The sequence below is a fragment of the Gorilla gorilla genome, chromosome 10 (genome assembly GCF_029281585.2).
Source record: "Gorilla gorilla gorilla isolate KB3781 chromosome 10, NHGRI_mGorGor1-v2.1_pri, whole genome shotgun sequence".
Classification (NCBI taxonomy): Eukaryota; Metazoa; Chordata; class Mammalia; order Primates; family Hominidae; genus Gorilla; species Gorilla gorilla.
The window spans coordinates 109,980,179-109,994,359 of record NC_073234.2 but is presented as its reverse complement, the minus strand read 5'-3'; the positions used below and the strand labels follow the sequence as shown (position 1 = coordinate 109,994,359).

Sequence of the window (14,181 nt, the reverse complement as noted above, 5' to 3'; positions counted from 1 at the left end):
AGACTGGTCTCGAACTCCTGACCCCAGGTGATCCACCTGCCTTGGCCTCCCAGAGTGTTAGGATTACAGGCGTGAGCCACTGCACCCAGCTAAGGTTTCAAATATGAGAAAAATAATCTTCAGTGAGAGGGGCAGGGCACAGGAATGAGAATCTTTATACTTCTGTTCCTTTAGATTTGGACATTTTGAAACACTGCATGATGAACCATCTATAATTTGTAATAAGCTTAATTTTGTATTGTCAGTTAAGTTCCAAGAGCTGAAATCCATAATCAGTGCGTGTTTGCATGCTGGGAAATAGTAGAGTTGACCCCAGAGTAGAAGGTGATGCTAAAAGCATGGTGCTTTCCCTGTGGGCTCTCTGGCCATGAACCCCAACAGCAGTGTCAGGGCAGAATAGGGAAAAGGCACCACAGACACCAGAGGTCCTGGCCCTCCTTTAGCAGGATCCCACAGAGCCCTGTCTCCTGCCTGGCCCTGGCAAATGCATCAGCTGATGAGCTCTATCTTGAGGTCACCGCAGCTAGCTAAGGTGCTAGTCTGACCCGTGTGCACCTTCAGTGGCAAGGACAGAGAGTCAAGACCCCAGAGACTGGATCTTTCCAGAGCTGGGACTCAGTGTTATCCAAAAGCTCAATTCCCACAGCTAGCCTTACTCTTTTAGAAAAACAGCCCATCAGGGAATGAGAGCAGGCCAAAATGTACTGGCGCAGGAAGATAAAAAGGACATCGTTCCACAATGTGCTGTGAAAGGTCACACTGGGAATCGGCTTCTCTCTTTTAAAGGTATGAGCGACTGGAGGACCAGCTGCATGACCTGACGGACCTGCATCAGCATGAGACAGCCAACCTGAAGCAGGAGCTGGCCAGCATTGAGGAGAAGGTGGCCTACCAGGCCTACGAGCGCTCACGGGACATCCAGGTACCTTTCCCTTTGTGATTAGACACAGGCCTGGGCTCTTCCCGGGCCTTAATTCATTTAACAGTCTAAATGTTTATGCCTAAGTCCTAGAGTGTTTCTGGCACATGGCACAAAATGTTTTCTCTGCACAAACATTTTATCTGCACCACGTTAACCCCACTAGTTCATGTTATAGACATTACTAAGTAAAAAGACAATATTCTTTTTTTTTTCGTTTTCTTTCTTTTTTTTTTTTTTTTTTTGAGGTGAGTCTCGCTCTGTGGCCCAGGCTGGAGTGCAGTGGGTGATCTCAGCTCACTGCGACCTCTGCCTCCCGAGTTCAAACGATTCTTCTGCCTCAGCTTCCTGAGTAGCTGGGGCTATAGGCACATGCCACCATGCCTGGCTAATTTTTTTGTATTTTTAGTAGAGACGGGGTTTCACCATGTTGGCCAGGCTGGTCTCAAACTCCTGACCTCAAGTGATCTGCCCACCTTAGCCTCCCAAAGTGCTGGGATTACAGGTGTGGGCCACCATGCCTGGCTAAGAGACAATATTCTTTATACTTTATGCCTAAATCAATTAACAAGTATTTATTATCCACCCCAAGCCCCTCACCACCGAAACTGTAAAATGTAAAAATAGGAGACAATCTCTGGCTTCAAGAAGCTCACTGCCTAGGTGGAGAGTGTGGGATAGCGCAACTGCCAAAGAACTCAAGACAGCACAACCATTGGCCAATTTACACGACACGGACTCTGTGAGCCACAGAAATTTAGCCATGTGGTGCCTGGCAAGCTGTGGACCATAGGAGCAGTCAGTCATTTAGTGGCAAAACATTTCCACGTTCAGTCCCACGTCTGCCATATCAGTTGTGTGGCCCTGAGTAAGACTTGAGCCTATTCACTCATCTGTAAAATAATAGCATTCACATGGCCAGGCGCGGTGGCTCACAGCACTCTGGGAGGCCAAGGCGGTTGGGTCACGAGGTCAGGAGATTGAGACCATCCTGGCTAACACGGTGAAACCCCATCTCTACTAAAAATACAAACAATTAGCCAGGCGTGATGGCACACACCTGTAGTCCCAGCTACTCAGGAGGCTGAGGCAGGAGAATTGCTTGAATCCGGGAGGCAGAGGTTGCAATGAGCCGAGATCGCGCCATTGCACTCCAGCCTGGACGACACAGTGAGAGTCTGTCTCAAAAAATAAATAAATAAATTAATTAATTAATAATAGCATTCGTATTTGTAAGAAATTAAAGCACTTCGATACATACTGTGTGCTCAATACTAGCAAAACACTTCACAGGTTTCTTTTTTTCCCATTTACTTCTTAGCAACACTTTAAAGTAGTTTCTGTTATTATCCCCACTTCTCAGATATGGAGACCAAGGCACAGAGAGGTTAAGTGGCCTAAACAAGGTCTTGCAAGTCACCCTTAAGGAAGGAATGTAATTGAATGTCCTAGAGAAGGCGGGACTGGAAGGAATGGGTAGGATCTGGGTGGATGGAAGGAAAGGATAATGGGATCAATATAAACAAAGTTGTGCTCCAGTATTTCCTAATGTGATCCTAGCACGTAGTGAAACAACCCCAGGCTCCTTGATTGCCTTAAAAAAAAAAATTGCCCAGGGCTGGTGGCTCACACCTGTAATCCTAGCACTTTGGTAGGTTGAGGCAGGAGGATCACTTGAAGCCAGGAGTTTGAGACCAGCCTGGGCAACATAGTGAGGTCCCTCGATCTCTAAAAACAACTTTTTTTTTAAATTAGCTGGGTGTGGCAGTGTGTACTTGTAGTCCCAGCAACTCAGGAGTCTGAGGTAGGAGGATGGCTTGAGCCCAGGAGTTCAAGGTTACAGTGATTGTGCCAATGCACTCCAGCCTGGGGGGCGACAGAGTGAGGCCCTGTGTCTCTTAAAAAAGTACTCTTCAAGCAATGCCCAGCTTCATTTTTATGAATTTTCTCTGTGGACAGTAGTAATTTTCTCCAGCTCTAGGAAGGCTGAAGGCTGTAAGTCCAAGCCCCACTTTACGAGGGAGAAAATTAAACATAAAGATAGCGCTTTATCCTGCAGTGTGTGACCTGGAGTTTCAACTGGCCGCATTTTTATTCCACTCTGCTGAGGGCTGAGCCTGTGCTAATCCCAGATGCCTACTTGGGACAGTTCTGGGAACCAACACATCAGAGCTGATGGGAAATTCTGCCCCCAGAGACCGCATCTCAAAAGACACTTGGGACGTTTCTGGCCCTGTTCTAGATTAAGAGAGTTTGCTTCACCACTGGCTTATTCGAGAAACTTGAACCCATTTAAATGTTAAATGTTGCCAAGTGGGCCGAGTGCAGTGGCTCATGCCTATAATCGCAGCACTTTGGGAGGCTGAGGTAGAAGGATCATTTGAAGCCAGGAGTTCAAGACCATCCTGGCCAACATAATTAGAAAAAAAAATTTTTTTAATTATTATAGCTGGACATGGTGGCATGCCTATAAACTTAGCTACTTGAGAGGCTGACGAGGGAGGAGTTTGTGGCTACAGTGAGCTGTGATCACACCACTGCACTCCAGTCTGGGCGACAGAGCAAGACCTTGTCTCCAAAAAACAAATAAAAATGTTGCCAAGTGAACAGTACAATTGCTTCACGAAGTCGTTCTATTTTAGAGCATGTTTCGGGTGTCACTGGGTGGTATCTGAATGCATGGTTTTCTTATATAGGGGATAGTTTGGGTTAATATTGTTCTTCTGTGTTTTAACAAACATATTTTAGTGGTGAAGGAGGGACCACACAAAGGGAACTTAAAAATCCAGAGAGGTTCATTTCGACGTTTTCTGGTTTCATCTCTCACTCAGAAGTGCAAAGAGGACATCTGTGTGAATGACTGGAGTGTCTTCCCTGTCACGTTGGTTAGAATCCTGGCCCTCCTCACATATGCTGTGTGACCCTGGATGAGTTAGTGCTCTGTGCCTCAGTTTCCTCCTTAATAAAATGGAAATATTAATGAACTCTACCTCAAAAGGTTGTCAAGGAAGATTAAATGGAATAATCATGTAAAGTATTGAAATCTTTGCCTGGTACATAGTAAACAGTCAAAAAATAAATACTGTCCATTCTTTTTATTACATCTAGGAGTAGCCACAATCCTCAGGGCTTCTGGCAGTTGGGCCTTTTGACTTCATCATTTTTTCTTATTTGTTTTGTTCTTACAGGCACGGTTACACAAAGGGAATGGGCTGCCAGAGACAGGGAGGCTGTTGCCTGCAGGGATGTCAGGGTTTTGTTGTTTTAAACAACTGAGTGGTTTTTTAAACCCTGAATTCCCAGTTAAAAATGTTTCAAGATAACCCCTTTTTATGGTCATCATCCCCAATAAGTTAATTACTGGATGCAAGGAAGTACCACAAATTGTGGGGCTGAATACTCTGGCTGCTGTGACTCAAATTCCTTGGAATTCACCCTTAATTTTCTTGGATTTTTCTTTTGGTTAAAAAAAATTGACAGCAGTTGTAAGACAATCCTAAGATCGGTCTATTTGTACATGTAATTCATCTTATAATCAAAGATTCATGGATTTTCCTAAAAGGTTGGTCTTTTGTCTTGTTCCATCACCTTTTCTGTGTTATGCCTAAAATAGAGGAAGCCTTGGACCCAAGTAGTTGAAAAGAACACATGATTTCTAGTACATGCCTGTTATTGTTGAAAGCCAGCACTTTCTAGAATGTAAGATCTGAAGAAGTTTTATCCTTTTCGTTGGTAGCCTAGTATAATAGAAGTTACTATAGTAACAGAGAACCTGTTCTTTGGCCCATAGAGTTATTCAGCAGAAGAAAAGCAAATCAATCTTGGAGCCATTATTCTTGTTTAAAACCTGAAAAGGTGACTATATTTTAATTGAGCAAACACAGATTGGCAAATGAGTTAGAACAGAGAGGGGCACATTGTACTACCTCTAGTTAGATCCTTTTCACCCAGCAGGCCTGAAGGTTTCTCTCTCAAGCCTCACATTCTGTTTTGTTTTGTTTTTTTTTTTTGAGACTGTCTTATTCTGTTGCTCGGGCTGGAGTGTAGTGGCGTGATCTCGGCTCACTGCAACCTCCGCCTCCTGGGTTCAGGTGATTCTCCTGCCTCAACCTCCTGAGTAGGTGGTATTACAGGTGCATGCCACCATGCCCAGCTAATTTTTGTATTTTTTTTTAGTAAAGAGGGAGTTTCACCATATTGGCCAGGCTGGTCTTGAACTCCTGATCTCAAGTGATCCACCCACTTCGGCCTCCCAGAATGCTGGGATTACAGGCATGCGCCACTGTACCCATCAAGCCTCACATTCTCTTACTGGCACCTAGCTGTCTCTTTCATATTCAGCCAGTGTGTGGCACGTGCTGCATGCCTGGCGCTGGCTCTGTGCTGGAGAGGACAGCAAATGCAAGATGGGCTAGTTCCTGTCCTCAGGCAGCGTATGTCTTGTGGTTGGGGAGGAGAGCTGAAGGGAGACTTGATCTCATTTCATGGATCAGGAAAGGCTTCCCCAGGGATGTGGCAATCAAGGCGAGACCTAAAAAATGAGTGGGAGATCCACGGGTGAAGAAGGGATGGAGTGGGGGAGGCACATGTCTCAGGCAGAGTGTACTGAATATGCAGAAGCCCTGAGGTGAGTCTATGCTCCTTTTCAGAACTTAGAATAAAGCTGGGTGTGGTGGCTCGTACTTGTAATTCCAGTCATTCAGGAGGAATGGAGGCAGGAGACCAGAGGTTGAGGTTGAAGTGAGCTCTGACTGTGCCATTGCACCCTAGCCTGGGCAACAGAGTGAGACCCTGTCTCTTAAAAGAAAAAAAAGAACTTAGAAAAGGCCAGAGTACTGTGACAGGGCAAGCGGCTGGCATGAAGTCATTAAGTGAGGGAGGAGAGGGAGCTGAACCTGGCCTTGCAAGGCCTCAGAAGGCCATGTTAAAGATTGTAAAGGTTTTATGAAAAGGAGTGATACGAAATATGCATCCTTAAAAGACCGCTTGGGTGGCTGTGTGGAAAATGGATTCGTGAGGGTGGGGAACAAAAGGGTGTATAGGGAAATTCGTGTAAGGTTATTGCAGGCAAGAGATCCTGGTGACTTAGATTGGGGTGCTGACCGGGTGGAGAGAGAACCGGACCAATTGAGGTAGAAACTGGATGTTGCCTCCGTGGCTGGGCGACGGGTTGGATGAGAAGGGTATCAGGGTATGCCCATTAGGCTTCTGGTATGAGGAACTGGGTGGATCATGGTGCTGTACTCTGAGAAGAAGGACACTGGAAGGGAACAGGGTTGACTGCAGGTGTTGGGTAGCTGCAATACATGAAGCCACATTTGTACGTGTTGCATTTGAGGTGCTTTCAAGAAGCTCTGATGGAGATGTCAAAGAGGCACGGAGATCTGTGAGTCAATCTCAGAAGAAGAACTGGCCTAGAGATATGCTTGTAGCCATCTGTGTCTTAGTAATTGAAGACTTGGCATGGATGAGATCCAGGGAGATAGCCTCAGGTGGTGTCCTGAGTAACACCGCGTTCGGAGAGCAGGTGAAAGCACAGTTGCCCCACAGTCAGCCCCAGTCCCTTCCCCTCCCTTCTCTCGCCTTCCTCCGCCAATCTCTAACTGATGGACACAAATCTTTGAGCGGTGGAAATAAGGACTGGCCATTGGAGATCCCACACACTCCTTGGCTGAAAGGTGGAGTAGTCACAAAGTGGAACCTCCCTCCTTCTCTGCTTTGTCCCTGATGGCACCAACAGGCACCAATATTTTATATCACTTTATTTCAAAAATAGGTAAAGTCAGGCTGGGCATGGTGGCTCACGCCTGTAATTCCAGCATTGTGGGAGGCCGTGGCAGGCAGATCACTTGAGGTCAGGAGTTTGAGACCAGCCTGGCCAACATGGTAAAACCCTGTCTCTACTAAAAATACAAAAATTAGCCAGGCGTGATGGTGTGCACCTGTAATCCCAGCTACTCAGGAGGCTGAGGCAGGAGAATTGCTTAAACCCAGAAGGCAGAGGTTGCAGTGAGCCGAGATCACGCCACTGCACTCCAGCCTGGGTGACAGAGTGAAATTCTGTCTCAAAAAAAAAAAAAAAAAAAAAAAGATGAAGTCGGCTGGGCATGGTGGCTCACACCTATAATCCCAGCATTCTGGGAGGCCGAGGTGGGGCCGATCACGAGGTCAGGAGATTGAGACCATCCTTGCCAATATGGCGAAACCCCATCTCTACTAAAAATACAAAAATTAGCCAGACATGGTGGTGCGCGCCTGTAGTCCCAGCTACTTGGGGGGCTGAGGCAGGAGAGTTGCTTGAACCCAGCAGGCGGAGGTTGCAGTGAGCTGAGATCACACCACTGCACTCCAGCATGGCGACAGAGCAAGACTACGTCTCAAAAAAAAACAGGTAAAGTCAAAAAACTTAGCCATACTTCCTCATTTATGGTATTTTGTGGTTGTATCCACATGCTCTTCTACTCATGAACAACAGGAGAAAATGAGCCTGGGATTCTTGTTCCACATCTTTGTCTATCACCATCATCATCAGTTTGGGGATTCGCAGCCGCCTGGGCATTGGGCTTCCTGAGCTGGGGCTTTTGTGTGCAGCTGAGCGAGCACTCACGTGTTGCTCACCATCCCAACACCGTTTGACCCTTGCTCTCCCTCTTGCTCACAGGAAGCCTTGGAATCCTGCCAGACTCGCATTTCTAAGCTGGAGCTCCACCAGCAAGAGCAGCAAGCTCTGCAGACAGACACCGTGAATGCTAAAGTTCTCCTGGGGAAGTGCATCAACGTGATCCTGGCCTTCATGACTGTCATCTTAGTGTGTGTGTCCACCATCGCGAAGTTTGTCTCACCCATGATGAAGAGTCGCTGCCACATTCTTGGCACCTTCTTTGCCGTGACTCTTCTTGCTATATTTTGTAAAAACTGGGACCATATCCTGTGTGCCATAGAAAGGATGATAATACCAAGATGAAGCCACTGGTTCCTGCCTTCAAGTTCTTTCAAGTTTTTATTTTAAAGAAAACTCTGTGCACACTACCAAATTTTACAGTGAATGATTGGGCGGACTCGTGTGTAAGAAAAACTAGGGCTGTGTGGTGTAAATAACTACAATTCTCTTAACTCGGTAGCAGTTGCCAACTCAGTCCTTGTACTTCGTTAACACGAATCTGTTTCAGAGCTCTCCTACCTTGCTCACTGCCTTAATCAGACCGATTTCCTGCCCACCTGACCAGCCCAGCGTGGTAAACCTCTGTATATTGAGACCTTGGCATAATTGGTGATCCAGAAGAAAGAGGTCTCTCTCCTAAGTCTCTGTCAGAATTGAGCTTCACAATTGCTAATGGTTGTTTTCTGTGAGTCCTATAAAAAGCAAGGATATGCATGATTCAGGGAATGAAGAATCACAGGCTTGGGCAGTGTTAAACACTGTGGCCTATGGTCCCCGTGTGATCCACCCTGCTTGTCTCCAGGGGACCATAGGTCCCGTCATGTACTCAGTGTCCACAGCAGTCAGTCGTGTATGACCCTGTAACGTGGAAATCTTATCACACACCTGTTATCCAACAAGTCTACCTGAGGGGTTTTGTTACACTTTAAATGGGAAGGCATAGGGATTTATGAATGGGGCTTTCACCTTCTCATACCCAGGCAACCAACAGCTGATTTTGTCTCAACTGGCTAGCAAATGCCCAGCCTTCAGAGTGTGCAGGAATGTTTTCAAATCCCTCATCAGACTGTGACTTTAACATTAATTTGGAATCCTGTGAGCACTACTCTGAAGGTTTGTGTTTTGGCAAATCTTTTTTCTTTTTTGAGACAGGGCTCTGCTAAATATTGCTCAGGCTGGTTGCAAACTCCTTGCTTCAAGGGATCCTCCCACCTCAGCCTCCCAAGCAGCCGGGACTGCAGGCACAAGCCACCATGCCTGGCTGTTTTTTGGCAAATCTTGATTGTGATAAGCCCCCCTGGAGGATATGATTCACTTTATGTGATTCATCTTATTCACAGGTCTGTGAGGGACTGCAAAGCTTACTCAGGAAATGAAAACAAATGATGGTCATGTTGCAGTTTTTTCCTTGAAGGACAACCGAACCATAGCCTCTAAAGTTAAAGTGCACTGAGGTGTCGGAACGCTGAAAGCATGAGGAAACGAGGACGTAGGGTGTGACTGAATGGTGGCTAGATTAGTGGGAGCAATTCACCTGGATGAAGATTGAGAGCATCGTCTTTGAGAAGTGAAAGGCTAGCAAGAATAAAATAAATTAAGTCCAGTGTTTGAGCCAAGGTTGCCACCTGTCTCTTAACATCTCACTGAACATAAGTCCTGAGGTATTAGGACGACCATACTGCCTCTGAGCTGAAAACATTCAAAAGTTCACATCCCTGTTTGGGGGATACCATTCACCACCTTCAGCCCAGATGATACTTTCCTTTAAATCTGTGTCTCTGTGTGTATAACAAAGAGGAAGATGGAAACAATGTTCATGGAAACTGCTGTTGAGCCCCTTGCCCCACCACTCCCGCCATCTGCCGCAGGCAGGAAGGCATGTGAGTGTACATTTTCTTCCAGAAGACATCAGGTCCCCTGGATTCAAATTAAGTGCAATATTTTGCAAACAGCTCTTCTTAGGGAAATCTCCTGAAGGAAAAAAATGTGACAGAATGTTCCATAGTCTGAGAGAATGGAATCGTTGAGCATTTAGTACAAGTCCAGTGTGTGTGAGTGGGACTTAGGCAGCTCAAGCTTGCTTTTTTTTGTAAGCGTACAATTGAGTGGTTTTAGTAAATTCACAACTTCTTCAACCATCACCACTAATTCCAGACTCACGCTTTTTTGAACAATAAATGTCATTTCATGAAATCTTTGGTGATAAAGTATTTGGGATTCAGAGAAGAGCTCCCTTACCAGTCCCACCCTGATCTCATGGCTGTCTCTCCTTTCATTGTCAGACTCCCCCTGGTCTACTGCGTTGATGTGTATACACTGATCTTTCAAGTCTAGGAGACAGATAAGGAGGCCAGGTGCAAGGCAGGGAGGCAGAGAGAATGTTGTGCTTCCTTTAGCTTTTGTATTTTGATGGCCAGCATTACCCTTTACCTGTGGGCATCAGACTCAGCGTGGGCTGAGTGCTGAGTGTAACTTACACTCCTAAATCAAGCTGGGGCCTGGGTGGGCCCCTCTTGGTGTCTGTGAATCTTTCCAAGCACCACTTTGGACACACCAGGGATTGAGTGCTGCTGTTAGTTTAGAGAAGGAGAGATTTCTAACCCTTGAGGTGAAGGGCTCTGGGAGGGTCCAAGAAGACGTAGGCTTCATTTTCACACCAGCCCACACCATTCCAGTGCTCAGCCTAGCAAATGTGCTTTAATGCACACTTCTCAGACCTGTGATCCGTGTATCTTCTCCCCAGTGACAGAAGTAGAGAAGAGAATGGAAAGCAGCACACTCCGTCCCCTCTAGTCTGGAGCTGTTAACAGAATCTGCTAGAAACTAGCTTTATTCTAACATACCGTAGGATCTAAATCCTCCTACCTGAATCATGAATTCCTTTGAAATAATTCATATTTTCATTGACTCTCACTAAATGTCAAATAACCTTGTTTTCACTTGGATAGGCTCAACCTACCTGGCATATTTATTTTGCAGTCTTGTTGAAAGTTCATGAAACTTTGTACTTTTTAATAAGATGATACACTCGAAGGAAACTTTTAATCTCTGCAGTTTATTCTCTCTTAAGGAATAAACACTCCCACTGTTTGTTCTCTTCAATGTGTAAGGAGATTAAATGACATTTTAGAAATACTACAATTAAAAATAGTGATGTAGCTGTAACATATGCTGGAATTGGATATTTAATTTATGTTTGTGTCAACTATAATCCTTTCCCCACACCTTTCATTTATGGTAAACATCTTGGGCAAACCCAAAGATGGAAAGTGCTTGTTGGGTGGGTAAGCACCACCTGGTCTCTCAGCAAACACTCCTGAGTGGTTGAAGATGCTGGACATTGGATTCTAGCACTGGGTTTATCTGGTGACATAGTCTCCTGTGGGTCTTGAGTTGGTTATTTCAAGCTCAAACTTTGAATATGATTAAACCAGAACACGCCACCCCCAACTGCCAAAAAAAAAAAAAATGGAAATCCATAGTGAAACAGCAAAAAAGTACTCCGTTGCTGGGTTTGGACAATGAACGTGGGATTAGTCCCAAGTTTCTAGCTTGGAACGGTAGCATTTTTGCCTGCGTGATCCTTGTCAGCTATTCACAGAAGGAAATCTTCCGAAACTCCGTCTTTCATTTCAGCCGGTGAGGCTGTTATCCTTCTCTGTCAATTAGCATTCATGTGGTTTTCGCTCTTTCCAGCTCTGTCACTCTTGTTTTCATTTAAATATTGCCCCACTCTGTGTTTATTGCCTTGCCATTTCTCTAGCATATCAGGTTTAATTATGGGCTCAGTAATAATGAGGAACTAGCTTCCCTCAGGCAACTAATTACTTTTGTTTGGTCGGATTGTACCAAATTATTTTGCATTGAATGGGAATGTTTTTGCAGTGAATCCAGATATAGTTGTATTGGTTTGGAAAAACATTTAAATATATTTATTCATATGAACATGTGTGATTAAACAACCTATTTTACATATTTCTGTAATTCTGAGGAGTGGGCTGGGGGTAGGAAGAAATGGCACCACTTAAAATTCAGGGCTTATATGAAGAGGTGTTTTAAGGTTAGCACATGCACAAAGGAACGAGTTGGTTTAAAAAGATAAATCACTGCAAAGAATGAAATTGGCTTATTCACATCAAAACTAGATAAGATGCTAAAAAAAAAAGATATGAAACAGAACTAACCTATAGTTTCCTGAAATCAGTACAGTTTTATTTATAAGAAGCTAGAAAGTAATGCACCTTGATTGTTTTAGGAATGATTTATGTGTTGCAATTTTAATTTATTTAAAGCATGTCTACTGTGTTTGTCCTAAGAGAAATATTTCAACAAAACGTGCTCTGTGTTTAAGATATGTTTAGGCAGTAGTTAGCAACTCTGAAAGTAGAAACTGGAAATGTTTATTGTGAGGCTTGTTGCAGAATTTCCATTTTGTGAGTTACTACTTAGTTTCATGTCAGCCTAAAATTGTAAATTCCCTGTAGATCTTTACCCCATTGTGGTGTCATCAATGAATCCAAAGCAGGTGCCATTATTTTTTTAAATAAACACTTGATGTTAGCTTTGGTGTTAAATAAAGAGGTAGATTTCTTAAATTTTCACATTTGTTGGAGCCCATCTCAGTAGCAAATGTGTGTGTGTGACCAATTTTTTTAATAGATTTTATTTTTTAGAGCACTTTCAGGTTCACAGCAAAATTGAGCAGAAGGTACAGAGATTTCCCTTATAACCCCTGCCCCCAGACAGGCATAGCTTCCCCTCCACATTAGCGATATTTCCCACCAGAATGGTGCACTTGTTACAGTTGATAAACCTGCATTGCCACACATCATTATCCAAAGTTCATAGTTTAGGGTTCATGGTGTTGTCATTCTGTGGGTTTGGACAAATGTATGACTACATGTATCCCCCATTACAGTATCACACAGAATAGTTTCCCTTCCCTAAAAATCCCCCGTGCTCCATCTATTCATCCCCCTCTCCCCCTGTAGTCAATTTTTAAATGAATCTCAAGTCTTCTATATATCGTAGGAAGTTGGTGACGTGTGGCCTGTTGCTTGAGCCCCGGCAGAAGGAAGAGTGGTTTATTCACAGTCACGCTAAGATGCTAGCAAACATGTCCTTGTGTTGAAAAAGGGGAAGTGATGGCGAGGACAAAGCACAGCCTTCATGAGCTGGAATGAGACGCCAAGGGCAATGCCAATCCGGGTGGGCACAGGGCAGCAGCACAGGAGGGAGCAGACGCCTGACTCCAGCAGTCAGTTTAGTGGACTGTCTCCAGTTTGTCTGGGGCTTTGGTGTCTACAATGCACTTGATTTCACAGTGTGTGAACTCATATGAACCAGTCCAGTAGTACAGATACCAACGCTATTCCTACAATATTCCCCCTTTATCCTCAGGGGATGCCTGAAACCTCAGATAGAACTGAGCCCTGTATATACCATTTTTCTTATACATACATATGATAAAGTTTATAAATGAGGCACAGTAAGAGATTAATGACTAATAATAAAATAGAGTGATTATGACCATGTACTGTAGTAAAGTAAAATAAAAATTACTTGAGCAGAAGCAGTTGATCTTATAACCAAGACAGCTGCTAAGTGACTCACAGTCGGGAAGCATCTACAGGGGTGTCCAATTTTTTGGCTTCCCGGGGCCATATTGGAAGAAGAATTGTCTTGGGCCACACATAAAATACACTAACACGACAGCTGATGAGCTAAAACAAAATCACAAAACCTCATAATGTGTTAAGAAAGTTTACAAATGTGCATTGGGCTGCATTCAGAGCCGTCCTGGGCCGCATGCATCCCATGGGCTGTGGGTTGGACAAGCTTGGTCCACAGTATAAATACACTGGACAAAGGGAGGATTCAGATCCCAGTTGCGACAGTACAGGATACTGCCAGATCAGAATGGCGCACAGTTGAAAACTTACCAATTGTTTATTTCTGGAATTTTTCTTTTCTTTTCCTTTTTTTTTTTTTTTTTTTTTTGAGACAACTCTGTCACCCAGGCTGGAGTGCAGTGGTGCGATTTCAGCTCACTACAACCTCCGTGTCCCGGGTTCAAGCGATTCCCCTGCCTCAGCCTCCCAAGTAGCTGGGATTACTGGCATGCACCTCTCCGTCTGGCTAGTTTTTGTATTTTTAGTAGAGACGGGGTTTCACCATGTTGTCCAGGCTGCTCTTGAACTCCTGACCTCAGGTGACCCACCCGACTTGGCCTCCCAAAGTGCTGGGATTACAGGCGTGAGCCACTGCGCCCGGCCTATTTCTGGAATTTTTCATTTGCTATATTTGGATCTTGGTGGGCTGCGGGTAACTGAAACCACAGAAGCAGCGCCGCGGCTGAGAGGGGACTGCCTGTATCAGCGGGTGGGATGGAAGCCCAGACACACCAGCCTTTCGTGAGGTCTTGGCTGGTGAAGAATTCACGACTCTGTTTTTCTTATCCTGCCTTTTTAGCCCTCTGCTTCCAGTCACTTCATGTCCTGACCAGTTTTCTACTTTGGTCACTCACCCTGTACAGACAGACTAACTAGAACTCTCAGATGATAGAAAAATTCTTAACTACAGTAGCCCATTCTGTGTCCTG

General features: G+C 44.7%; 1 protein-coding gene across 2 annotated transcripts in view; it reads left to right on the top strand.

The window, feature by feature from the left end:
• TMCC3 (transmembrane and coiled-coil domain family 3) overlaps positions 1 to 12,179 on the top strand; it is a 305,754-nt gene extending 293,575 nt beyond the window's left edge. For both annotated transcript variants that reach the window (XM_055357420.1, XM_019039410.4), the window contains exons 3-4: positions 787 to 922; positions 7,581 to 12,179. In XM_055357420.1, coding sequence (XP_055213395.1) covers positions 787 to 922; positions 7,581 to 7,883 — 439 coding nt within the window. In that variant the 3' untranslated portion in view covers positions 7,884 to 12,179. The remainder of the gene's footprint in view (positions 1 to 786; positions 923 to 7,580) is intronic.
• The last annotated feature ends 2,002 nt before the right edge of the window (positions 12,180 to 14,181 follow it).